General features: G+C 36.7%; 2 protein-coding genes and 1 long non-coding RNA gene across 4 annotated transcripts; 1 reads left to right on the forward strand and 2 right to left on the reverse strand.

Annotated features, from left to right (window-relative positions):
- Nucleotides 1-7,943: 7,943 nt before the first annotated feature.
- On the reverse strand, nt 7,944-14,938 carry ankef1b (ankyrin repeat and EF-hand domain containing 1b). The gene is made up of 10 exons (XM_051869266.1): nt 14,606-14,938; nt 13,888-14,284; nt 12,949-13,148; nt 12,603-12,752; nt 12,393-12,516; nt 11,115-11,949; nt 10,777-11,003; nt 9,373-9,545; nt 9,167-9,292; nt 7,944-8,929 (listed from the first exon to the last, which is right to left on the reverse strand). Exons 2-10 carry the CDS (start codon nt 14,249-14,251, stop codon nt 8,867-8,869), a joined length of 2,262 nt encoding a protein of 753 aa, XP_051725226.1. The 5' UTR covers nt 14,252-14,284; nt 14,606-14,938; the 3' UTR covers nt 7,944-8,866.
- Nucleotides 14,939-14,983: 45 nt separating this feature from the next.
- LOC127499128 (uncharacterized) lies at nt 14,984-18,242 on the forward strand. The gene is made up of 2 exons (XR_007926055.1): nt 14,984-15,166; nt 15,307-18,242. It is a non-coding gene; the product is annotated as an uncharacterized LOC127499128 (long non-coding RNA).
- A 4,441-nt stretch (nt 18,243-22,683) lies between these two features.
- Nucleotides 22,684-27,655, reverse strand: tmem54a (transmembrane protein 54a). Of its 2 annotated transcripts, XM_051867564.1 has the most exons (7): nt 27,637-27,655; nt 27,346-27,446; nt 25,166-25,362; nt 24,886-24,945; nt 24,538-24,729; nt 23,441-23,575; nt 22,684-23,188 (listed from the first exon to the last, which is right to left on the reverse strand). In XM_051867564.1, the coding sequence occupies exons 2-7, from the start codon at nt 27,389-27,391 to the stop codon at nt 23,060-23,062; spliced, it is 759 nt and encodes a 252-aa protein (XP_051723524.1). In that variant the 5' UTR covers nt 27,392-27,446; nt 27,637-27,655; the 3' UTR covers nt 22,684-23,059. The 2 variants fall into 2 exon arrangements, with proteins under 2 accessions (XP_051723524.1, XP_051723525.1); XM_051867565.1 differs by lacking the exon at nt 27,637-27,655 and having other exon boundaries at nt 27,264-27,429.

The raw sequence follows: 27,655 nt of genomic DNA on the forward strand, positions 1-27,655 counted from the left end.
CCTGAAACATAAGAGTATTGATAGATTAAAATAAATAATTGTGAGTTATTTCGTCATTCCAGATATTTCAGGAACTGTTTGTTCTTTAAAAAAAATGATAGTTGTTGAGAAGGCAGATTACAAATGTGTCCATTTTGTTTAACTATAAGTATGCATACAATCTTAAAAACAAAGGTTCCAAAAGTGTTTTTTCATAGCGATGCAATAGAAGAACCATTTTGGGTTCTGTATAAAGAACATTTCTGTGAATAGTTCTTAAAAGAACCATTTTTTCTTAGTGTGAAGAACATTTTAATAGTCCAAAGAATCTTTTACATTATAAAGAACCATAATGGGAAGGTCCCATTGATATTGGGGGGGGTCTTATTTACACTGTTAAAGAGTTGGATTCTCTTGCTAAACATGGCCAAAGTTTCAAAAAACGAGTTGGATGTATGATGGAGTATTTCTGTGCCAAATATACTCCTTCAGATTTCCTACAAGTTTCGGAGAGTTTTTTTTTTTTTCGAGTATGGCCCTGTATGATGTCATAAAGGGCGGAATTCCATGTATGGGCACTTCTCCGGGAAGAACGCACGCACACATCAACCAGAGCAAGAGAGCAAGAGCACGCCCATCAACGTGCTTCGTTCGGGTTACGGAAGTCTTCGGCATCGCTGCACAGGACTTGCTTGAGAAAGAATTGTCACTTTGTTTTTAGACTACAAAATCAACAATGTCACCAAAGAAGCGTGTTTTTGGTTGTGAGGGAAAGATAACCTTGCTTCCCAAAGAACCCAGCGTTAAGTGGAGCTGAGAGATTTGTTCTCACGCGCTACATTGATGCGCTCTCGACAAATGTCTGTTTTGTTGGCAACAGGCGCGTAAGTGCATATAATGCAAACAACACGAACGTAGTGAATTCATTATTCATCATTTACTATATGCTATATTCATTATAGTGATTCAAAAGTTATCCAGGGATAATGCAATACATTTGTTTAAATACATTTGTTTAGCTGACCATCGATAGCTTGCAGACGATCACTACACAAAAGCTGCGTGTGCTCGTGACTCTTTAGCTCCGCTCACACGGCACGCCTCCAGGAGCTCGGCTGTTTTCAGAAATACTTGGTACAGCGTATCTGTGTCTTTTATAAATATGATAAAACTAAAGACTGTTCGGAGATATGAAGGATGCTATATTTCTCTATGGGTACTGAAGATTAACATAAGATTGGCAGAAACTGTGTGTGATATGTACCCTTTAAAGGATCTCCTTGGAACCACTGATGCCAATTAAGAGCCTTTATTTTTAGAGAAAATGTAGAAATGTTAGCCTATTTTATTGTTAATCTATACAAAATGCTCTCAGAATAACATATGCAGTGGAACAATAGTTTGCCGAAGTCCCTATATGTTCATGTTACTGTTTGTAAAGGCGAATTACATTTACAAACAGTGACATTAGTGGGTTCTGAAGCCTTGTTTGTATTTACAATATCTTTAAAAGAGAGAGAAAAAAATCACTTGTTTGTTTCTTGCCCCAAACGTCAAGCCTCCCTGATCTCCTAATAGGAGCAGGATCAGATAAAAAGCGCTTTAGCCATAGAGACTTGGAGATTCAGATAAGGTGCAAGGATCAATAGCACTTATTTGATTATTTAATGGCTTTTGACTCATAAAGGTTTGTCGCTTACTGTTCTTTCTGGTATTTGTATCTGTAGAGGAGAATGTGTTTGACAAGGTTACTGTGTTCGACTTTGGCGAAGGAGGACCTAAAAGACTACACTAGTAGTAGAAAACAATCTGGCAAAGTGCTTCAATACATTAAGAAACATCAAGACATAAAATCTGGATACTTAATTCAGCAGGACAGATGAAGGTCAGGATTCTTCAGAGATAAAATACTGTCCAAACAGCAGTTCAACTAGAACTTGCTTAAACATGCACTGTACAACAAATCACACGCACCATGTAAGACAGGAGAGGAGAAAAGAACTGCTAGAGGGTGCAGATATTGACTCAGCACATACAAATGAGACAGTAATTCTAGTTAGTGCAACAACCAACAAACAGGAAACCCTGCTAAATGTATTGATTTACACTTACAAGACTATTACTGCTAAAAAAATTAATGTCTTTAGCACCCAAGTCTTGTTTATACTGTCTGAAGATGCTGCTGTCATCCATAATGAAGTTATTTGCTCATTTTGTTTGGGATATTGATGTCTTGATGACATTTAAATTCAGATTATGAATTGTGAATTTAGTTTTTATTATGAGATGTGATTTACATAGCATTGTAGCTCTTCTGTTCGCACCAGCAGTGCAAGTGCTGATTAATCCTGAATTCTTTGACACGAGCGCACATTTACAGGACCCACACTGTTACCAATTAAAGCTCATTTATTTGAGCCAGATTCCCTTCAGTCTTTCTCGTCAATTAGCACTGCCAGAACCCACCCCCACAACACATCAAAAAGAGCCCTTATCCTATGTGGCTCATGGTAAAAAAGGTGGGAAATCTGTCATTAACCTCATCATTTGCTTTCCATCGATGATTGCATGGTGAACTGTGAATAAGCAGCGGAAACAATATCCCCATCTTTGTGTAGGCTTAATCACACTGCTGCAGATGTAGATAATTATATAGGAGAAAATCCATATGAAATAATAAAAAGAGGCACATTTACAGAGAGCCACCTCCCTAAATATCATGTGTGCATCTTAATAATTCATATAGATATGACATCCAGCATATTACTGCAGCTTGGAATATCAGAGCTTTTAAAGGATTTAAAGACTCACTATCAAGTCAAGTCAAGTCAAGTCAAGTCAAGTCACCTTTATTTATATAGTGCTTTTTACAATACAGATTGTTTTAAATCAGGAAAGTACCTGAAGATGTCAAATAGGATCAGCTAATTTTAATATGCGAATTAAGGTAACAATGGTAAATGATTGGTTAAGCATTATTTATTTTGTATTTTTGACCGTAATATGGCTAACCAAAGAGTAAAAATAAAAGAAGGTAAGTTGTAAAATACAGTAAAAGAAAGTCAAATTGTGAGATGGAAAGTTAAACTTTTTGTAAACTGTGAGAAATAGAGTGCAATTATTTTATTTACTCAGAAATCGGCATCTACTATGGCGTCCAATTGCTATTTTTACTACTACTAAGTGAACTGATATGCATTATTTCATAATAAATTTGTAACACTTTATTTCGATAGTCACCTTTAGACATTCTGTAAAACTCACTAAGTTCAGAATACTTATTACCTTAAACGTATTACATTAAACTTATTACCTCAAAACATTTAAGTAACTCAATTGTTTTAAGTTAGTAGAACTTAACATTTTTGGGACAAGTGGGGCGGAGCAAGGCCAGGGTGGTGCACAAGTGTCTCTCATTAACAATCACAATGCTGGCATCCCTTCGCTCCCACAGTTCTCAGCCTTGCCCAACTCATCATAATGTTAATTACATACAGTTCATTTACATAACTATCACATTCAGATCTAAATGTTAGATAGCAAATAACACATGCTATGTAACTATCAAAGAGACTTTCATCATATACTTGCATGTATATAATCAAACAGTATACATTATACTGTATACGGCCTTAAACATTTTGCAGCCCATCCTCAACCTAACCACAGGATCTACTCTTCACTACAATGATAACCCTCAAAACTAACATAACAGAACCCCCTGTAAATCCCAACATAACACAACATTAAACACCATCTTGTCTTCCTATGTTAATCTTGTGCAAAAACACATAAAATAACACTTAATTTCAACATTTATTTTCCTTATACAGTCTGACACAAAGCATGATGGGAATTAGAAATCCGCTGCAACTCAATCATATTAAGTTCAGCTTACTACAATCAAATTTGATTTCATGCAACTTTTTTCTATTAAGTACAATGAACTTTCATTATTATTTGAGTGAAACAAACTCATTTCATTGAATTAATTTTACTGTTCAGCTTTACAGTAAGTAACTTTGCATCTGCATGTCAAGTACGAGTCATTAGAGTGTTAGTCAGAGGTGTAAAAAGTACCTGAAAACCATACTTGAGTAAAAGTACAGATACCTTACTGAAAAAATTACTCCATTACAAGTCTTAGAGTATCTGATTTTAACAGTATTTAAGTATTTTACTCGTACTGAATGTAGGCTTAAAGATGCACTAGTCCTCAACAGCTAAAGACATGCCAGTGAAAATAAGAAACAATGGATTTCTAAGATGAGAAATCATATTTATTTTCTGAATTTAAAATAAAACTGAACACCTCAATATTGCAATAAATGATGGTCGACAACGACAGCAGCCTCTTAAACGTCTACAAACTCTTAAGTCTCAGTTAAGCTTAAGTGCACAAAAAGGCCATAAGTAAACCAATGTCCTTCAAAAAAGTCTAATCAGTATAGTGGAAAAATAAAATAACGTTAAGTGAAATTAAATAGTAAAAGTGTACTTGCACTGGATGTGCTGGTTTTAGCCTCATCAATGGCTGCAGTCATGACCTCACCTGCGATTCAGCGACTACCTGCTAATGCACTTGCATTCATGTAAAGTAGCCTTGTTGACAAGTTTGGGTGAGTAAGGGCAAAAAGCACAAGATATAGTGCATTCAATGCCCTTGGATGACGATATGACTTCTTTATAGCAGAAACAAACTTTAGAGTGACTAGAATGCTGTTTTGACCAATCAGCCTTCAGAAAAAAAAAAAGTCAGAACAGACTTAATGATACTTGTTTCACCTTCTTTTCTTGATTAACCTTCATCTGCTTCTCTACATATTCATATATTCATCCCTCCTCATTTGTGGTACACCTTTCTCCAATCCCCCTCCTCTTCCTTTTTCCTTTGGAGCTAAAGATTAGGAGCTGAGGTCAGTGCGTCCGTGAGTGCCACATCATCAAGGCAATTACCTCTTGTACTGGAGCCGATTATCTTTTCCTCATCCTTTTAAGGCATTGCTTTCATTAAGCAGTCCCAGTGTATGATTGAGTCTATTTCATATGGAAATCAACCTGTTCATTGATTGTCGTGCTTCTGTCTGTAGCTCAGAAGAATTGATATTTTCAATGTCTTGTCCTTTTTCCAACAGCCACTTGAATTATCATCACATCCGGTTGCACGGTATGGAATGACAGATAGAGTTCCAGCTGACTCCGCTGTGTCTCCTTTCACGTGAATGTGCCGAGTCAGAGCCTGGGAATAACAATGTGCAGGTGTTCTGAATTTCTATTGAGGTTTGCAGAACTTACATTCATGTGAGATGAACAACATTTAAAACTATTTCTTATGCAAAGCGTATGACCAACTTGCTATGCAGCTGTCGATGTGTTTTTTAAAGAAGTCATGACATTAGAAATCAAAATTGGCCTTGATCTTTTGACATATACGAGGTCTTTGTACCATTAAAAGATGCAAGTTTCAAAACTTAAAACATCCTCATTATAAACAAAGCATTTATTTAATCAAGCTCCAAAATTGGCTCGTTTTGATATTGGGTGACCTGTGATGTCACACGGGCAAATACATTTGAATATGACTGCATCCATAGCAAGACATCAACAAATAGTTACATTATTGCCATCGCACCATGGATACAGTATACAGATGCGCGTTCAGCTTCTGACACTCCACACACTTGAGTCTGCTGACAACAGGACAAATGGAAGAGTGAAAGAACGTTTTGCTTTGACGTGTCCAGTTTAAATAGCTGGTTTGCATCTCTGTACAAACTTCAGAGGGATCCTGTTTTTTCCGCACACACAAACACACATATATATATACAACCCGAATTCCGGAAATGTTGGGACATTTTTTAAATTTGAATAAAATGAAAACTAAAAGACTTTCGAATCACATGAGCCAATATTTTATTCACAATAGAACATAGATAACAACAAATGTTTAAACAGAGAAATTTTACACTTTTATCCACTAAATGAGCTCATTTCAAATTTGATGCCTGCTACAGGTCTCAAAAAAGTTGGCACGGGGGCAACAAATGGCTGAAAAAGCAAGAAATTTTGAAAAGATTCAGCTGGGAGAACATTTAGCAACTAATTAAGTTAATTGATATCAGGTCTGTAACATGATTAGCTATAAAGTGGATGTCTTGGAGAGGCAGAGTCTCTCAGAAGTAAAGATGGGCAGAGCTGTGAAAGAGTGCGTAAAAAGATTGTGGAATACTTTAAAAACAATATTCCTCAATGTCAAATTGCAAAGGCTTTGCAAATCTCATTATCTACAGTGCATAACATCATCAAAAGATTCAGAGAAACTGGAGAAATCTCAGAGCGTAAGGGACAAGGCCGAAGACCTTTATTGGATGCTCGTGGTCTTTGGGCCCTCAGACGACACTGCATCACTCATCGGCATGATTGTGTCAATGACATTACTAAATGGGCCCAGGAATACTTCCAGAAACCACTGTCGGTAAACACAATCCGCCGTGCCATCTGCAGATGCCAACTAAAGCTCTATCATGCAAAAAGGAAGCCATATGTGAACATGGTCCAGAAGCGCCGTTGTGCCCTGTGGGCCAAGGCTCATTTAAAATGGACTGTTTCAAAGTGGAAAGTGTTCTATGGTCAGATGAGTCCAAATTTGACATTCTTGTTGGAAATCACGGACGCTGTGTCCTCCAGGCTAAAGAGGAGGGAGACCTTCCAGCGTGTTATCAGTGTTCAGTTCAAAAGCCAGCATCTCTGATGGTATGGGGGTGCATACAGTATGGGCAGCTTGTATGTTTTGGAAGGCACTATGAATGCTGACACAGGGAAGGCCTTGTGTATTTCAGCAGGACAATGCAAAACCACATATTGCAGCTATTACAACAGCATGGCTTCGTCGTAGAAGAGTTCGGGTGCTGAACTGGCCTGCCTTCAGTCCAGATCTTTCTCCTATAGAGAAAAATACGGCAAAGACGACCACAAACTCTTCAGCAGCTGGAAACTTTTATCAGGCAAGAATGGGACCAAATTCCAACACCAAAACTCCAGAAACTCATAACCTCGATGCCCAGACGTCTTCAAGCTGTTTTGAAATGGAGAGGCTACACCATGGTAAACATGCCCCCGTCCCAACTATTTTGAGACCTGTAGCAGACATCAAATTAAAAATGAGCTCATTTTGTGCATAAAATTGTAAAATTTCTCAGTTTAAACATTTGTTATTTTATCTATGTTCTATTGTGAATAAAATATTGGCTCATGTGATTTAAGAGAGAGAGAGAGAGAGAGAGAGGCACCACTAATAGGATCACATCCTCATTACACTAGGCCCAGACAGTCATTTAATTTCTCCATCTACATTTTAGCATGCTTGGCTAAATTCCCACTGAGCACAAAAAAAATAAATAAATAAATACAAAAAAATAAAAATAAAAATGGATTCTTCCAGTAGTTTCGTTTTTTTTAAATTGGTTTGGTGCAGTTTTCACAAGCAAGCGGTATATTTTCAGAACTAATCTCAAAACAGATCATCAAAAATTCACTTTTTTCAAACATTTCAGCATGTTTTCCATTGCGTTAGTGCAATACACAAAATCACAAAGTATCCTTTTCACAACACAATGTTTTTCATCTATATAAACTTTTCATTCACAGTAACTGCCTTTCATAATGTTATCAATATCAAACTTTTGATTTGCATCTCTTATCATTCAGTTTAATACATTTGTCTATTTAACCCAACTGATTTTACTGGATAATCAATGAATCATTTGGTACAGTACATTTATAATTGTATGTAGATACAGATTGTATAGATACTTTGTTTGCAATTTCTGAATAGATACTATTATAAACATTATGGATTTTATGTTACGTAAGTTAGGTAAGTATTTTTAAATGTGACATCTGTAGCCTGTGTTACTGTAATTATTTCAGCAACAAGGGTGATTTAAAACATGTATATTACATTGTTTGCTTTTAAATGAACATTGTTAAAAGTACTAAACTGAAAGAAGATCATACTGTTGTGTTTCGGTGATTAAACTAAATGTTCTCTTTACATATTATAATAATCTTGTGTTTGAAACAATAATTATGTGGACTGAAAACTGTGTATAACTGTAATGAAAGCATAGGATCAGGTTTTGAAAGAATGACTAGCTGTGTGTGATCAGTTTGTATTTTTGTACTAAGAGCTTTGAAAATGTACACCTTACTTGTGAAAATAGTACCAAAATGTGTTTTAGTGGGTAATTTTTGTTTTTCGACAAATAGGTTTAGGCCTTTTGTTTCAGAGAATAAGGTTTAGTGTCTTAGCAATTGTGAAAAACTGTATTATATAATTGTATTATTGTGTCTGACCACCCCCTACTGGCCAGCATGTGTCAATTAAAATTACACAATCACCTACACTGATTAATGTGTTACCTTAAAATTTATGACTGTCATCTCCTTTTCCTGTGTTCAGTGGGGGCTGGTGATTAAAGCCAAAGTCACAGGAGAAGCGTAAAGGAAAATGGCTTATAGAGCAGGTGGTGCTCTCGGTCAGGGGTTTGTATAGCAATAATCCAAATGGCAGCACAGTAAGGTAACCACTGTGCATCTCAATGACTGACTATGAAAGGTTATTTTTATCCAGTGTCAAAAAAAGGGGGATTTATAGGATTTTTCTGTGGTCCTTCTGTATCTATCTTTCATTTTTGCTCAACTGACAAAAGTCAAATAAGTCTGGGAAAGACTAATTTGTCAGAAACGAAAGACAGACAATAGCTCTGAATGAAAATCAGCTATTGCGCTGAGATAATTAATTTATTCCCTTCCCAGTCGCCCTATCCCATTCAGGTCTGGGATGCTCTTGTTAAAGTGTATGAAGTCCTTGAGAGTCATCTTTTCCTCAAAGTGTTCCCTTCTCCTTCTCAGTGTGCTGTGGACTGTTGGTGATCTGTTTTCCCCAAAGCTATAATGCAGAAAACATCAGAAATTTAAAACCCACATAGAAAACCATCTATCTATCTATCTATCTATCTATCTATCTATCTATCTATCTGTCTGTCTGTCTGTCTGTCTCTCTATCTATCTATTTATCTATCTGTCTGTCTCTCTATCTATCTATCTATCTATCTATCTGTCTGTCTGTCTGTCTATCTATCTATCTATCTATCTGTATGTCCGTCAAAGAGTTTTATTGTCTTACGGTTTTGGGGACAAAGCTGATGTCAGACTTGTTGGTGCCACTTCGAATGGTGAACTTTGGGTTCTTAACTATGATGTTGTCTCTCAGCTCTATTTTCACAGCTGCTGAAACTGATCGAATATCCTTCTGCAGAAGACAAAGACAACTCATTAAACATTTCAACTATACCTAAATATAGGAAGAAATGCATTTTTTTTTTCTTTCACCTTTTCTTTTAATGAAGAAGCTGGTTTTGAAGCTGGCTTCAAATTTGGTTGTGGTTTCTTTTCATTTCCTTTCCCATTGTCTTTATTTTTTGGAAGAATGCTGGATTTGGCAAGGACCAACGCAATGATTCTAGCATCACCATAATTTATAGCAATGTCCAAGCAATTTTGCCCTGTGAGCACAAAAATAATGCACTGCTGTTCATATAAATGGAAATTTTGTACAAAAAGTAAATGTACATATACAGTACTGTTCAAAAGTTTGATATAAATAACATTTTATTTAAAAAAAAATAATAATAATTTTTATTTAGCGAGGATGTATTAAGATAAGAACAAAGATGTTCCAGGAACATGTTGCACTTGCTGAAATCAGGTTCTATTACATAACGCACTGTTTTGCACACTGTGAAGAGTTTTGAAAAAGGTGACACAAGTATTGAAAAAATGGTCCTATATATAGCGATTGTAACAAACTATATTTCACAATATTGTTTTTATTGTATTTTTGAGCAAATAAATGCAACATTAAAGGATTAGTTCACTTTCAAATGAACATTACCCCAAGCTTTACTCACCCTCAAGCTATCCTAGGTATATATGACTTTCTTCTTTCAGATGAACACAATCGATATATCGAGATATATTAATAAATATCCTGACGCATCCGAGTGAGCGGGATCAACAAGTATGAGCTGAAGAAAGTGCTTCCATCCACATCCATCCATCATAAACATACTTCACACGGCTCTGGGGGGTTAATAAAGGCCTTCTGGAGCGAAGTGATGCGTTTGTGAAAAAAAATATCTACATTTAACAAGTTATGAAGTAAAATATCTAACTTCTGTATTCAAGTTACGAAAAAAGCCATCGCGTCACTTACACTTTTTCCATAAGTTGAATAGGGAAGGCGTAGGACGTAGCTTAAGCTTTTTGAACTGCATGAGTTTTACACTTTCTTCGTAACTTGAATACGGAAGGCGGTCTGGTGGAAGCTAAATATTTTACTATATAACTTGTTAAATATGGATATTTTTTTTACACAAATGCATCGCTTCACTTCAGAAGGCCTTTATTAAACCCCCGGAGCCATGTGGAGTACACATTTATGATGGATGGATGTAGACGGAAACACTTTCTTCAGCTCATACTCGTGAACCCTGTTCACTGCCATTATAAAGCTTGGATGCGTCAGGATATTTATTAATATATCTCCGATTGTGTTTATCAGAAAAAAGAAAGTTATATACACCTAGGATGGCTTGAGGGTGAGTAAAGCTTGAGGTAATTTTCATTTGAAAGTGAACTAATTCTTTAAGACAAAACATTTTTAAAAAAATGACCCTAAACTTTTTACTAAACTGTAGTGTAGGGACAGACATATTTCAATATCAAAACCAGTACCTCTCTTGTTTTCTGCCTTGACTTTGGCTCCAGCTTTGATGAGATACTCTACACAGCTGAATCGACAGCTTTCAATAGCTCTCATGAGTGGAGTTGCTCCATTCATTGCCACTGCATCCACCACGGCTCCAGATTGCACCAGCATCTTGATAATGTCTACGTGACCTCCATGGCAAGCATGGTGGAGGGGCGTCCAGTTAAACTGGTCACCTGCATTGACATCAGCCCTATAGAGTCACAGAAACAAAATGTTCTTAAAATGACACAGTCTATCATCTAGTTACATTAAATTTGTAAACAAAGGAAGATATTTCTTTATTTTTTGTTAGTAGCATTACCCCAGTGAAATGAGGAATTTGGCTACTTGGTAGTTGCCACAGCAGCATGCTGTCATGAGCGGCGTCTTAAAGAACTGATCTTTGATATCAACAGGCACTTGTTGGGTAAATGCCAGGCTAAGAGAATCTAGATCTCCAGTCTTCACACAGTAATTGATGTTGGTATAGATCTTTTCAGGATCATCAATATACCAAGCAGAGTCATTCTCAATGGGGTGAACTGGTGGCCGGTCTCGGTTGAAACGCTTGGTGTCAGCGAACGGCCGGTAGCTCTCGATCATGTAGTAAGGCAGTCCACTGTCCTCTCTTCTGCAAATCAGCTCAGGTGGCATTGTGCATATGGGGAATGGCGTGGCAGATTTGGCACTCTTCTTTTCCTTGCCACCCTTTTCCTTCTTAGCTGGCTTAGGAGCGTAGGATGAGATGACAAATGCCTTCTGGAGGTACTTGAGGCCTTTGAAAAACTCATTTACATTGATGACACTTTCATGGTTTTTGTCATGTTCCTTGATGATCCTTTGCAGATTCTCGTTACTTACAGGAGCTCGATGCACATTCAGTAAAGACACAAATGTCTCCAGAGAAACTTTTTCAACAGGTTTATCCAGTCCCTCAGCGATTTCAAAGGCTCTGCGCAAGGTTGCCTCATGTTCACAAGACCAGTCGTGAAGGGTGATGGCCCAGAGTTCATTAGGGTTTACGGCGTCAGGCGCAGAAAGCTTCACATGCATTTTCTCTGCTTTCTTGAGCTCCTTCAGTGCAGCTTTGTGGCCATTGTTTTTGGCGACCTGGCTTGGAAGAAGACCTTCCAGATTCTTCAGTTTGGGATTGCATCCTGTTGCAGATAAGTAAGAGTACTGCTATGAATAAGGCAGCTAAGTATTTTTAGCATTTTGAATAAAAGAGCTGTTTTCTGATGTTTAATTTAATATATAATGATATTAAATTAATGTTTTTATTAAGTTATTATTATTTAATATTTGCCACTGCTGTAGATTTCAGCAACAGATATTTAGCAAAACCGACAGCATGTTGAGAATAATTATGAAAACTGTCCAGTGTGAAATGACACAAACAAACAAAAACATTGTTTAATCGCTCAATTCTAATAATTTTTCTTTTGAAGGGTATGTTAACATTTGATTTCAAATCCTGGCATTTTAGAAGTTTAGAAAACAAATATTCATATTTTAAACTGGGGAGTTACATTTCATGACCCCTTTAATAAAGGCAGTACTTGTTCTTGTGAATAATGGAAAGACATTAGACCCAGCCTACCTCTTTGGGCCAGGAATCTACAGCACTCACTGAAGCCACCAGCAGCAGCAACGTGCAATGGTGTGTTACCCTTTGTCGTGCTGATACCCATGTCAGCAGAGTATGCAGACAGCACCTGTAAAACCTATATAAAGCAGAGATAGTAAAAACAAGATACAAGATAGTTAAACAATGGCAAATTTTGTGCTATTCAGAAAACCATTGCATCACCTCAAGGAAACCTCCTTCTGCAGCTAAGTGGGCAGCGCACCGTCCTTCTTTATCAAGTAAATTAGGATTCCCTCCTTTTTGTAAAATGGCTCTGACAAGCTTCACAGCACCAGCCTTAGAGGCCTCCATGAGCGCAGAGCATTGTGTTACCTTTGGGGAGCCAAAACATGACAAATTATACTGATTCAATTCCATCAAAATCCACATTTTCTTGCTGACCTATTAATCCTATAAAGCATACTGGATCGCTACACAAATTGACATGATCAAAAATTTGCTGAAAAACCTGTTGAGACCTGTTCAAAGAACATTAATTTGAACTATGATCTGAGGACAGATCTGAGACCTGATCTACTGCATTTGGATCAGCTCCTTTCTCCAATATGTTTATGCATAAGTCTTCACAGTCCTTTGCATTATCACAAGCGAACACAAGCAGTGGCTTCCCTGAGTTAGAAATATTGTTGACATTTGCATTGCTGCTGAGCGCCATCTGCAGGCAGAGAGCATGTTCTTTAGATGGAGAGATACAGTAGAACAGCACCCCTACAAATGAAACAACAGAAGTCACTGGAGTTTCTATGAGACATATTTTTCATCTAACTGAATGTAATAATTTAAATATATTGTTTTAAATGCAGAAATTAAATGTATTATAATTATTTTAAATGTAATTAGTTGAAGCACATCTTAAGCACATCTTTTTATGCAATTTCATAATTACTTCTACTGTCTAAAACTGACTTTAATTATAGACTTTCATTTATATTTGTCATGTATTTGTGTGCAATTACGTTTTTGTAATTTTGAATTTGCAATTTAGTACATTTAAAATATTTTACATTTTATTGTAATGTCAAATAACACACTAAAGTTACAATTATAATCAAATTTTAACTTTTGTTAGTCCTTTTGTCAGTCAGCACATCGAATTAAGTGTACTTTTTTAAAGCATGACAAAAGCTCTTTATTAAAACATGACTCTAAAGTAAAATGTTTAATTTGACATATAACAAAGTGCACTTTTTACATGTGTGATGAAACTTTTTACATGTGTTACACTTAAGAGGCCATATTTCATTAATATTATTTTATTTGCAAGTACAGGTTTTTTTTTAAACATACTTTTAAGATTTGAAGCAAGTGCACATTTAATACAATTAAGTGCATTTCCTTTTTACAAGGGATATTTTGACACTTCAGCGGTGCATAAAGACAAAATTAAGTGTAAGATCTATTAAAATTGTAGAGTAGGCTATATACATTTCTAAAACAATGTTCTTACCTTTTCCCTCTTCATCTGTGAGTGTCACATTTGCATGATGTTTGATCAAAAGATACAGAATCTTGTAGTAGCCCAGCTGTGCAGCCAGCATGACTGGTGTGCAGCCCTTCTTGTCCTGTATGTCAGGATGGGCTTTCAGGGACAGAAGGAACTGTACGAGGTCTTCATCATGGTCCACAGATGCCTGATACAAGGCACCGAGTCCCTGTTTGGGCTCAGTCATATTTATCAGGTTGGACACACCCATTTGGACCATCTTTTTTATCTGTGGTTTGTTCTTCTCCCGAACATATTGCAGGAGTTTATAGATCTGGAGGACCTCCACATTGCCTTTCGCCACCACGCTGTTTGAAGTCATCTCCATTCTCTAATCTCAGTGTTTTCCTGGTCTTAAGAACTAATAAATAACATTAAAAAGCCAACTGAAAGATCATGTGTACATTCAAATATTAAGAAATGTCATGAAGCTTTCATTCATATATTCATATTTGAATATAGCCATATATATGAGGCTTATAAATGTAATAGCCTATAAATGTAATAATGATAATAGCCTTTATAATTAAAAGAGAGGTATTCTGAAGTACAATAGTGCACATACAAACACACGTAGAGTATGGTTAATAAGCCAAAGAATTTCTATAGGCCTATCAAATTTTCTATCAAAGAAAAGTATCAAGTATCTGTTTCATGACCATATACATGTAAATATTCATACCTTACACAAATAGCTGCACTGAAGTATAACTGGAAGAAAGTCAACAGGTAGTATTGTGATAAACGAACCTTTCTTGTCACTTAGCAACCGCTCTAAGGGAATGGCCTACGGAGATTATGAGCAGTTTTATCTTACTTAAGGAATAATTACCTACTAAAATACAGTTATATTCTTATATTTATAAAGATTAAAATGATTATTAACCAAAGAATATGTAATTTCTGTGTTTTTTAAACAGCAAAATGGATTTAAGAACTTATAACAAAAACATAACGGAAAGCGTTCGGCTGCTCTCGGTAAAAGTCGGGAATCGTCGTGTCCGCTCGCGCTGCACTTTCGGCCACACTCGGCAAAAACCGTTAGACTTCGTGTTCATGTTTACCGCTCTCCCGCTCCTCTTCGGAATATTGTGACGTTATGACCTTTCCTCCAATGTCCAATATCCAGGATTTCTTTCTGCAGGAAGAATATGGGAGACAAAAAGATACTCAGCATTGGTTTGGTGTGTCTGGATATCATAAATGTTGTGGATAAATACCCGGAAGAAGATACTGATACCAGGTAGGAAATTCTGATAAGATTCTACAATTACTATTGTATTGATGCACACGATGCAGTTTTGTGTTAGCATTTCAAAACCATAACCAGCCTTAACATAGAGGATCCTGCTGCTATACCCTGCAGTTAATGTTGCATCACAGGTGCATCACAAGTGGTTTGTAGGTGTTTACCTCAGAGATGGCAGAGGGGAGGAAACGCTTCAAACATGTGCACTGTTTTGTCTCTACTTGGGGCCCCGTGTACATTTATGGGGTCTTTGGCTCCTGGACCAGTAGCTGAGTAAGTGTTTTCTACCTACTATTATGCAACAACATTTTTAGAGTAATAGGTTATATATGATACAAATAGAATATATAAAGAATGACAGTGTGTGTGAGTAATACATTTATAATTTATATAACATACCAAGATATACTGATATTTGTATGCTGGATGCGTTTTCATCTTTTCTTACTCCAAGTTTTTATATAAGCAGAAATACACTACCCTATCCCTTACACATTTTCCAATAGTCACATCTTTTCTTTGTTTACATTAGCTACACACTTAAGTTCTGTAGGCATACTTTACCTTGCTAATTTGTTCTTCTAGCTTCATCTTTAATGATTTTCAAATGTACACGATTGACATCTCTCTTCTTCTCGAGCATGCTGAATGCTCTTTTCCAGCCTCTGTAGTAATCAGCAGTGTGACCACAGGAAGCCATACAATTCTGCATATGAACAGGTTTGTGTGTGAGAGTATATCTGTAAGTATTACGAAGCTCTTTCCTCACAGGACAGCTGACGTATTCCTGACGCAAAACAACAAGTGAAAATACACTACTGCTTTTTCTGTTTTAAGGGGTGCACTGAAGGTGCATGGTTTGAAACTGGCAAGCATTGTGAGCCGGCTAAATGTTTCCTGCTCAAATTAGTCAGTAGTGCATATGGGTCACTGCAATACCTCTCTGTTTGCTGTACTAGTTTCATCATGGGGGATTTTGTACGCCGAGGGGTGGACATATCTGCTGTGGCTTGGCAGCAGTGGGGTGAGACCCCATGTGCCTGTTGTGTGGTGTGTCCTACCAATGGCTCTCGCACTGTCATGCTCTCAGACACGTAAGAGTAGCATCCAAAGTCACAGTAATCATTCTCAAACATAATCTGATAAAAGTCTTTCTGCAGTGGCACTGCCGTAATTGACAGTAATTTAGGGGCCGTTTACACAACAGCATTTTAAACTAAAAACTGAAAACTTTCATTTACCCGACAATGGCATTTTGGGGGCCTGAAAATGCTAATTTTTGAAAATGGCGACGTCATGCGCATGCGAAGGCCTATAACATGTTCAGTCTATAGGTGCAGAATTTTTCTTGACAAAGTGATATCGCCAACTACAGGCCTGGCATGAATAATACAGCATTTTTGGTTTCACAGATCTGTGTGAATGGCGATCGTATTGACAACGTTGTCGTTTGCACGCGAAAAACCCAATGGAAAAACTTTTCGGTTTTTAGTACATTGTTGTCGTGTAAATGTACCCTTAGTCTTAAAGTATATTCTATTAACAAATCATGACAATTTGACATTGCATGCATTAATTTGAGTGCTTATTTTTTGGAGATTTGTCATTGTCATTAATTTATTTTTCTATTAGATGTCTGTTTTGTCCAAGATTATTTGAATCAAACAACACACAACAGCACACAATGTCAAAGCTTACTAGGTAACTAGCTAACTTATTCCACGGCTCTCTGAAATACTTGATTCTGATTGATCAGTTTCCACATTGTATGGCCAAATATTTGTGTATAATGACCACTAAACTATCTGGCCATTGTCCCTGGCAACTGATTTTACTACATAGCATAGCATACTATATACTACACAAAATAAAAATAATTTCAGCTCAAATAAATATGTACTTGTATCTATTTATGTATTTGTACATATCTATTTATGTATATATTTGCTAAGTAGCCGTGTAATAAGTGAGATAATGTTCAATCATTCATTCATTATCACAAAATAAACCCCTGCAGAATGATATAAAACCTCTCCACTTAACGTAAAGGTGCTGATCGGCCTGCTGAGGTTTATATTTGTGGTTAAGACTGGTTGACTGTACATTATCATTTACTTGTATATAAAATATACTAATATATAAAACAACATTTATTTTCATCTTGGCCTTGAATAACATTTCTTGTCTCTAAAACTTATTTTGAGAACTTTCAAAACCTTTTCCTTCTATGCTGAGAAACAGACTTTGGTTTATAATCATAATAATCTTATAATAACAGCCCAAAGCTGACTATTTCTCTGTGCTTATGACTGTTATCAAATGTTTTACTGTATATAAACTGACAGGCATCTGGTCTAAGGGAATAATCTAGGGTTTTACCATTATAAAGACCTTCACTGATTCAGTTTGTGACTGTAAACAGTTTGGTTTTATATGATTACAGCAGATCATGTCACAATAATTGATAGTAATAGTGACTTATCATGTACACAAAGTACAGTCATTACTTATTATTTACTGATCTTTCTTTGAACACTGATTGTTGTAGTCCAACACACAAGAGAACTTTCATCAGCAATTTTCTCTGTTTAATCAGAAACTTGCCAGATGTTTCTGTAGAAGACTTTTCAAAGGTGGACTTGAGCCAGTGCAAGTGGGTCCACTGGGAGGTGAGAGTGTCTGCCAAAATATCTTTGACTTTCTTCATAGTAACAGCCCAAGTTCAGACTCAGACTATTTAGTTCCTTCTGATCTGTGTTATTCCACAAGTAGAGAGCTGATTGTTTTATGACTGCATTGTCAGGGCTGTAATGCTGACGAACAAGTGAAGATGATTGAGAGGGTGAGAGAGTATAACAGCAAACAGGAAGAGAAAAACAGAATAACCATTTCTGTGGAAATCGAGAAGACCAGGGAACCCCTCTACCAGCTTTTCCCTCTTGGCGATTTGATATGTTTTCACTCCATGTTTTAGACATCAAACTGGACTGAATAAAACGCATTGTTTGAACTTGGATAATATTAAAATATAATTTAATATTAAAAATAATATTAAAATATTAATTTAACACTCCAGCAATAACACTCCATTTTCAAAACATTGTGTTCAACTGCTCACCTTATTATTCTGTCTCTGAGTCTGAGTTCCGTAACAATTAGCCTACACTCCAAATCTATCTATTCGGTTTCCTGCAGAAGTGGCTCTTCCGTGTGCGGTACCCTTCCGTCAATGTCTTTGGCTTATGATGACTTATGAGGTAAGTTCAGCGTAGTGCTTGAGTCACTATGAATAATTCAAATAAAACAAATGTGTTGTGTCACGTTGACACTGCCTGTCGTAACTTTTTGTAGGCTAATCCTTCTCATAACTATTAATGTGTTGATGCGCACCTTCGTTTTATCAAAGAGTATAGAACCCAAGAGGCGACACTTTGATATTTTTCGGGTAACAGCCACTAGATGGCGCTCCGGTAGCGCGGCCGACATTATGGGCTGAAAATACAAACGGGACCATAGAATCCTTCACATCTTACGCACCCAAAATCTGCGAATTTCACTGCCAAATCAGAAGCGCAATAGAACAGTTTTTTAAATTAAGTCACCAGTAAATTGTATGGCTCCCACAGTAAATGTTGTATTTTCTTAAATTTGTTTTATTTTACCAGTTGTGGAATCCAACCATCTGAGGTAACGTAGTTAGCCTACTTTGAGTATTTCCATTTTATGCAATTTTACACAATTATTAATAGTAAATTAATAATTAATAAATGTAAGATCATCATGTTTGCAGCGAACAATATATTTTAGACCTAGTGGAGTAATAGTAGCCTAATAATAGTATCTAGGTCTGAATTGAAAATATTGTACGTTTTAATGGATCACGCTACAAACATAATGATCTTACAATACATGATGCATTGCTGTGTCCGTTATCGCATATTCCCACTTTTGGACACTTTTGCTTTAATGGACATTAGACAACACTGCAAAATCAAGCTGTTATATTCATATATTTATTGTCCAACATTCCCAATTTTTCTGATGCATGTCCTTAATTTAATTTCATATGTTGGTATTAATTCAGTGTTTATAATGCTAATACTTGAACTTCAAAGAATTTTAACCCAAACTGACTGGGTTTCTAGAGAGCAAAGGTTTTGTGAAAAAAGTGGAAGACTTAAACACAGTGTTAACTGTTAAAAGGATTTTATGATCACTAGTGATAGTATTTTATTCTGTGTTGTCATCATTCAGGTTGTATTTTAGCTTTAAGGTACGTTTTTTTTAACAAAGCAGCTGATATTACCATAGATACTAGTGGACTGCCGACTCGCTTTCACCCCAAAATGGCGGAAACGCAGGGCCGCTGCTGGGCGCCGGTGTTGCAATGGAACGTTCTATTGAGTGTCGCTTCTTGCTAGTGTATATTCTTTGGTTGCACTTAGTAATAGACACTTCGAATGATCTTGTTTTCCGTTTGCATTAAGATTATTTTTATTACCACACTGGCAGATAATGATAATTTTACTTAAGTAAAATGCACTTAATTTAGATCCCCCCAGGAAACAAGACTAAATATCTTATATCATTTTTGTATATAGAAAATCCATCTTGATTTAAGAATTTTTAGATATTTGTACTTGAAATAGGACAAAAAAAATACTCAGTAAGAAAAGCATTTTTGCAGCATGAATGAATGAACTATTTAAACATCACTTGCACTTTAAAAAGGGGGAGGAGACCGAAGGAAACTCTTGGTTTACCGAAGAAAACCTGCTCCCGACTAGGTTAGGTTCACAGAGTAAGTATAAGTTACCTCTGTTTCAGAAACGGGCTTGACTTAACCTGCTTTCTCGGGTTTGACATGCCTCCCATTCTGAAACGGAAAACCCAGTTTCTAGTTCTTTTGAATAAGCGCGAATAATGACGAAATCTTGCTTGAATCAGAGCTCTGACACAGCGCGTTACAATACTGAGTTCTGATTGGTCAGTCGCTGTTATTTATAGTTGGTTAATTATCATGCAGAGAATTTTAAAATTTCGTTTATATGATAAAATTTACATAATGCATTACACTGTTAATCTAAAGGGGATGGTAAGAGGGGATGGTGGCTTTACAGAGGGGATGCTTTTTGTCATTTTTTTTTTTTTTTTTTTTTTTTCCTTCAACAAGGGGGGATGCCATCCCCCGCACCCCCCTCAAATCGAGCCCTGGCTGTTCACAAGGCAATGCGTTCGAGTCTCAGCTCGAGCCTCGAAGTTCAGGCTTATTTGTTCTTTAATGACGTCATCAGCGACTAGTCTTCGTGAATTAAAGGACAGTTTTATATCTTCTCTGAAATTGTTAAAAAAACAAAGTCATTAACATGTTTAAAATATATTAATTTTCAAATCCCCCATTACGAATACTTTTACGGTTTGTAAATTGTTCTATTCTCATTAAAAAAAAAAAAAAAAGAAAGAAAAAGAAAAAGGACAGTTCAGGTCAACATTTGCCTGTGCTGGAGATGTCAGAGCTAAAAAAAAAAAAAACAACAACATTATATTCATGTAATACTACAGATGCTTACAGAACCGAGGCAGTCATCTGCAGCGCCATCTTTTAAGAATTATATTAGATTTACTATGACCTCTGCTTGTCTTATTTAATAGATTTTAAGGTCTGCTTATATTTTACATTATTTCTGATTATATGTACAGTGGGTACGGAAAGTATTCAGACCCCCTTAAATTTTTCACTCTTTGTTATATTGCAGCCATTTGCTAAAATCATTTTTCATTTTTTTTTTTTTCCTCATTAATGTACACACAGCACCCCATATTGACAGAAAAACACAGAATTGTTGACATTTTTGCAGATTTATTAAAAAAGAAAAACTGAAATATCACATGGTCCTAAGTATTCAGACCCTTTGCTCAGTATTTAGTAGAAGCACCCTTTTGATCTAATACAGCCATGAGTCTTTTTGGGAAAGATGCAACAAGTTTTTCACACCTGGATTTGGGGATCCTCTGCCATTCCTCCTTGCAGATCCTCTCCAGTTCTGTCAGGTTGGATGGTAAACATCGGTGGACAGCCATTTTTAGGTCTCTCCAGAGATGCTCAATTGGGTTTAAGTCAGGTTATTTTAGCTGTGTGCTTGGGGTCATTGTCTTGTTGGAAGGTAAACCTTCGGCCCAGTCTGAGGTCCTGAGCACTCTGGAGAAAGTTTTCGTCCAGGATATCCCTATACTTGGCCGCATTCACCTTTCCCTCGATTGCAACCAGTCGTCCTGTCCCTGCAGCTGAAAAACACCCCCACAGCATGATGCTGCCACCACCATGCTGTACTGTTGGGACTGTATTGGACAGGTGATGAGCAGTGCCTGGTTTTCTCCACACATACCGCTTAGAATTAAGGCCAAAAAGTTCTATCTTGGTCTCATCAGACCAGAGAATCTTATTTCTCACCATCTTGGAGTCCTTCAGGTGTTTTTTCATGTGTCTTGCACTGAGGAGAGGCTTCCGTCGGGCCACTCTGCCATAAAGCCCCAAGTGGTGGAGGGCTGCAGTGATGGTTGACTTTCTACAACTTTCTCCCATCTCCCGACTGCATCTCTGGAGCTCAGCCACAGTGATCTTTGGGTTCTTCTTTACCTCTCTCACCAAGGCTCTTCTCCCCCGATAGCTCAGTTTGGCCGGACGGCCAGCTCTAGGAAGGGTTCTGGTCATCCCAAACGTCTTCTATTTAAGGATTATGGAGGCCACTGTGCTCTTAGGAACCTTAAGTGCAGCAGAAATTTTTTTGTAACCTTGGCCAGATCTGTGCCTTGCCACAATTCTGTCTCTGAGCTCTTCAGGCAGTTCCTTTGACCTCATGATTCTCATTTGCTCTGACATGCACTGTGAGCTGTAAGGTCTTATATAGACAGGTGTGTGGCTTTCCTAATCAAGTCCAATCAGTATAATCAAACACAGCTGGACTCAAATGAAGGTGTAGAACCATCTCAAGGATGATCAGAAGAAATGGACAGCACCTGAGTTAAATATATGAGTGTCACAGCAAAGGGTCTGAATACTTAGGACCATGTGATATTTCAGTTTTTCTTTTTTAATAAATCTGCAAAAATGTTAACAATTCTGTGTTTTTCTGTCAATATGGGGTGCTGTTTGTACATTAATGAGAAAAAAAAAAATGAACTTAAATGATTTTAGCAAATGGCTGCAATATAACAAAGAGTGAAACATTTAAGGGGGTCTGAATACTTTCCGTACCCACTGTAAGTGTGAACTCATGAAATCTAGAGGGGGTCAAGATCAAGCATCAACAACCCAACAATTCTTACCAAGCCAAAAATTAAGCCAAGGAACATCACTTCCCAGGCATTACCAATTATATCCCTATTAAACAATCCACAGACTTTGAAAAAAAAAAATCAGACCTTGCATAAATATTTAACAAAAATTGTAAGGACAGTGTCCAAGCACATGTGAGGAATAAAATGAGTAGAAAAGAGGACAATAGACAGGATGATTATAGAGATATATATTTGACCCGTAATTCTTATTAGGAGCAAATTTAGGAATTCAGTTACGAAGAGAAAAACATTTTATATAAATGTAACAAAGAATCCCATCAATGTAGAAAATATGCAACAAAACACACAAACATGTTCATGATGTAAATATATAAAACATTGTGCACTTTACATGGTGAAGCCAATAGTACTTGGCTTAGTCACACAGTCTGACCCTTTAAGACTGAAGATTCATTAGATGTCAGAGCATGCTTCACCTGCTAACCACTTCAGTCATTTTATGTGCATTGACACTTGGTATGTCTTGGTCCGCTGTCATGCAGCAGTTATGAAAAGCACTGATTGTTCATGTGATTTATAATTTTTGTATTATAGCCAATCACTAGTCTCCACAGCAACCGTGTCTTTGTCAAGTAGGTCATGCTGTTCTGCTGGTTCCTCCTCATTTAAATCATCTTCTGGTGGCAGTGCGGTTTCTTCTGGCAGCTGGACGCGCACCTAAACCCAAACATTTACATTGCATTCAGAGAATACCAAGGTTTATCAAGTTTAATGTGGAGCTGGCATGCACAATTGCCCTTAAAACATAATCTATAACCCAAAATGATTCCATATTGAATTCTGATTTGTGTCTTGAGTGTACTCAATTCAGACGCAAGTCAACCTTTAACGCTACTTCTATGCTGCTGTGCAAGTATTAGTATATCCTTCAGAAAAGTGCATATAATTATTGCATGCAGTTCTATTTACCCTCCTAGTGACAGTTCTTCTCCACGGGCAGCGCATCCGGAGGAAAGAAGTGCAGGCCAAGAAACAGCGACAGGAGAATACAACCTCCACCACTGACATAAGAATCAACGGAACCCATAGGATTAATGTAGTACCCTGAAGAGAGAGAAAAAAATTAAAAAAATTATATATATATATATATGTGTGTGTGTGTGTGTGTGTGTGTGTGTTTTTAGTATTTCCTTTCACTTGCTTATTTTGAATTATGTCCCACAGGGTTCCAAAACCTTTTTACCAATAAATTTACATGACTTTTGCATGACATTTCTATGCATTTGTGATTACTTGATTAAAAAGAAAATAACCATAATATAAATAAATAAAAGAGTAATTTTAGCCAAATATTTTAGAGCTATATATATATGTGTGTGTGTGTGTGTGTGTGTATGTATGTGTATATATAATTTTGTAGGGCTGAGCAAATATGGGTAGAACTCTTTACTGCCCTAGTACGTCAGACATCCCTTTAAAAGGTATACATGTGAATTAAACATGGCACAATGGCCTTCGTCATCACAGTATGCTAATGCCTATCTAGTGCGAGGGATTCATCAATATGCTGATTGAGGACTGTTGGGACACTCCAAGCACAGGATGGTTCTGTCTGAAGAGACAGAGTCATTTACACCTCAATGACACATCTGTACCATTTGCTTCACATGACATATATGCTTTCAACTACATACTATTTATCTACTAGAGTTTTTTTTAAATTTTCATTTGTTTTACCTTTTTAAATTATTTCAATAAACAATGTTGGAATATTTTAATTACTGGTATATGAGTGCAAGAAGTTTGTACACATAAGAACATTTTCACATTAGTTTTTACCTTTATAAATCCCGATTTGATCCTTACTTTTAACATGGGAATTTAGGATCAAATCCGATTGTACACGAGTTTTATAAAAGAGGCCCCTGGTTCTAATTCAATTTGCAACAACTTTGGTGACTCAAATGCATCTCAAAACCACTAAAGCACACTAAAACAGAGAAAGAACTCTTAAAAAAAAAAAAAGGCATTTATGAGACACATATCAGTCAATTGAAGTGACTCACATAGATGCGTGTGGGGTCAAAGGGGCATTCATTTGTGATGCTGTAGTAACTTATGTTGCTAGACAGGTTGCAGTGGGTAAACAGAGTGTCTCCTTCCTGATGTATGGCCCTCCCTGTGGCAATACTGATCCCCACTGCAGAGGCAGCACCCAAAAGGCACCCCAGGACACTAACAATTAGTAGAAACCAACTCTGCAACAATAATAGAATGTGTTCAGAAATGAATACTCTATTTAGTTCTATAGAAAGACTTGTTTTAAAGTAAATGTTTTGCAGTGGCAGCAAATAAACTTAATAGCAAAAACACATAAATAACAAATGCAATCGTTACAAAGTATGTCTACTCACCAGCAGCTGGTTTTTCTTGTTCTTTGAGAGAACAATAGCTGAGATTCCACCAATAATTGCCTGCAGGTTATAACATGGGCGGATGTATGAATTACAGTGTGGATTCATTTAGTGCAAAGGGTGAATTTAAAGTTTCAACAAACACACCTGGTTATTTTTAACCACTATGCCTCGTCTACCACATGAGTGGCAACTGGATAATAATCACAAACAAAATCCAATGTCCATAACAGAAATGTGGAGATATTAAGCAATACATTAGTTTTAAGGACAGACATACCATGAGTCCTGCCACAAGAGCAATGACATTGGAGATAGGGTAGATGAGTTTCCGGTTCCAAGTGAACACCTTTATGTGTCTGAGCACAACCCCATGTACCAGTGCACCCAGCAAGAAGTTCACATGACCAACCAGCACCAGTCCCAAACCCATTTTCATCAGGATCTTGTTATCCTTCAGACTGCCACAACAAAGACCTACAGCAAACACACACAAAATATCAAGCAGCCATAAACATAGAAACAGTGGTACATTGAAGCTAAAGGACCAGACATCAAATCATCAGATAAACTAAATGTAACGAGTCAAGGAATTATGTGCACCATGTAAACCAAATTAATTTGGGACTACATACAGTCATTTTTCCTGAGCCATGACTTCACTGAGAAGCAAGGAAGGTGATGAAGGACTGTCAGATGTAATGGAGGTTATCACACCTGAATTTCCATGACTTGTGCATGACCATGCATTTGTAACTACTGGATTTTTAATAATCAGAGCAATTGTAGCCAATTAAATATTTTAGACCTGTGAATGAATGAAGAAATGAATGAAGGAAAGAATAAATGAATTAAATGTTTATTATATAATATTATTAATATTTAATATATACTTTTCACAATTTAAAATTCCATGTTGAAAGTTTTCTATGACCGTGTTCCAACTATGGATTAATTTACTACAGCTCTGGTGGTACATCTGTATTGTACACTTTCATTGTACACAAATCAGTGGCTCAGAGCATGTATCAAACTGCCAAAATCACACCCTCCAATGGTGAACTATTGAAATTTCGAAACACTTAAGACGTAACAAAGCCTCATTTACTGAAATCACGTGACTTTAGCAGTTTGATACACGCTCCGAACCACTGATATGAAGCTTTGAAGCTTCATTAAGCAGTGTTTTGAAATCACCCATCACTAGATATTGTTGAATAAAGTCGTTATTTTGGTGTTTTTTGGTGCACAAAAAGTATTCTCGTCACTTCATAACATTAAGGTTGAACCACTGTAATCACATGAACTGTTTTAAATATGTCTTTAGTAGCTTGCTGGCAATGGAGGCCTCACTAAGCCATCGGATTTCATCAAATATATCTTAATTTGTGTTCTGAAGATGAACGAAGGTCTTACGGGTTTGGAACGACATGAGGGTGAGTAATTAATGACATAATTTTCATTTTTGGATGAACTAATCCTTTAAGAGAGAATAAAACTATCCTCACAGAAACACCCACTGTATTGCACAAGTAATAGTTTAATTGTTATTTATTCAAACTTATTTTCTACTTTTTTCTTTAATGGTTCAATAAGTTACATTTTTTCCCATTATTATTTTACATACAATAACAAATAAATGGTGATCAAAAATGTCAATCATCAAAAGCAATGCAAACCCATCATTAGCGACACTGCCTTGTCATATTTTACTGCCGATTTAAAATATATTATTGACAAGCGGTATCGTACATTTTAGTCTTTTTTTTTCTCAAGTAGAGGTGCTGTACTTTCATGACTGGAAATCGCAAGAGTTAATATCGGTTTTTGAGATCGCATAGATTGTGTGATTTGAATCAACGTAACTGTCTGTTTTTCACAAAAGCAGTTGTATGGCTTCAGTTCAGAAGACTTGACGTGAGGACATGGACTATGACTATGGTGTTTTTGCTTTCAGTTTGAGGCTCGACATTTTAAGTTAACATTAATTATACTTGCATTATCCCTTTCACAAGTGTTTTATAATAACACAGAACTTTAATTAAAACACAACATAAACATCACAAAGCGGATATCAAATCTTCCACATAATAAATCCATAAACAATCTGTAAAAAGGCATCAAGTCCGAAATAAACATTGAAAAGTCCTGTTGTAGGCTACTTGTTCTGAAATACTTCCATTACATTAGCTAAAATGCCATTACTAGACTCATTACATTCAGCGAGACAATTATATGACAGAGCAGATTGCTTTGATGCATTATCAAGGTAAACATGACCACACCCGGACCCACGTTCGCGAGCATGTTCATATAGGCTACTCCCAGTCCACCCCATGAAATTAACACTTTACTTATGTAAATGATGCCCAACTCACCCGAATTCACCATCCTGAAGGCCTTCTTTCAGATTAAGTCATAATCAAGGGTTTAACATGTTCATGGATCTTCTCCTCTTACCGTGCCTCTCAGGCTGTCCTCCTTCTTTCCGTTCACCTGCGTGCATGGCCACTCCCTCCCCGCTCGTTCACCTGATCTACACCGCCCTGCAGGTGTCGCTGCTGTATACGACGAAGAGGAGCCGTCAACCTACATGAAGTTATAGTCTCCAAGGCGAGCAATGTGTTGACGTTAGATTGTTGACAATATTTTTTGAACACTTTTCTGGTAAATTTCAGCCTTCGATGTACTTTGTATTTTTAATCACACTTTACGAAACATAACAAGTTTGAAATTTTGCTGTTAATTTACCTTAATCTGAAATTGCCAT

The sequence above is a fragment of the Ctenopharyngodon idella genome, chromosome 17, assembly GCF_019924925.1.
Source record: "Ctenopharyngodon idella isolate HZGC_01 chromosome 17, HZGC01, whole genome shotgun sequence".
In the NCBI taxonomy this organism is placed as follows: Eukaryota; Metazoa; Chordata; class Actinopteri; order Cypriniformes; family Xenocyprididae; genus Ctenopharyngodon; species Ctenopharyngodon idella.

Bases quoted from the DNA above. Each gene is read 5' to 3' on its own strand.
- ankef1b (XM_051869266.1), bottom strand. From the start codon at position 14,251: ATGGAGATGACTTCAAACAGCGTGGTGGCGAAAGGCAATGTGGAGGTC. The intron at 13,149-13,887 runs GTAAGAACATTG...TTTCATTTGTAG, and splicing joins CACAGATGAAGAGGGAAAAG to GGGTGCTGTTCTACTGTATC. The intron at 12,517-12,602 runs GTGATGCAATGG...TGCTTTATATAG, and splicing joins CAGAAGGAGGTTTCCTTGAG to GTTTTACAGGTGCTGTCTGC.
- tmem54a (XM_051867564.1), bottom strand. From the start codon at position 27,391: ATGCACGCAGGTGAACGGAAAGAAGGAGGACAGCCTGAGAGGCACG. The intron at 24,946-25,165 runs GTATGTCTGTCC...TATAACCTGCAG, and splicing joins CTCTTGTGGCAGGACTCATG to GCAATTATTGGTGGAATCTC. The intron at 23,189-23,440 runs GTAAATAGAACT...GTTTGGGTTTAG, and splicing joins GAAGAACTGTCACTAGGAGG to GTGCGCGTCCAGCTGCCAGA.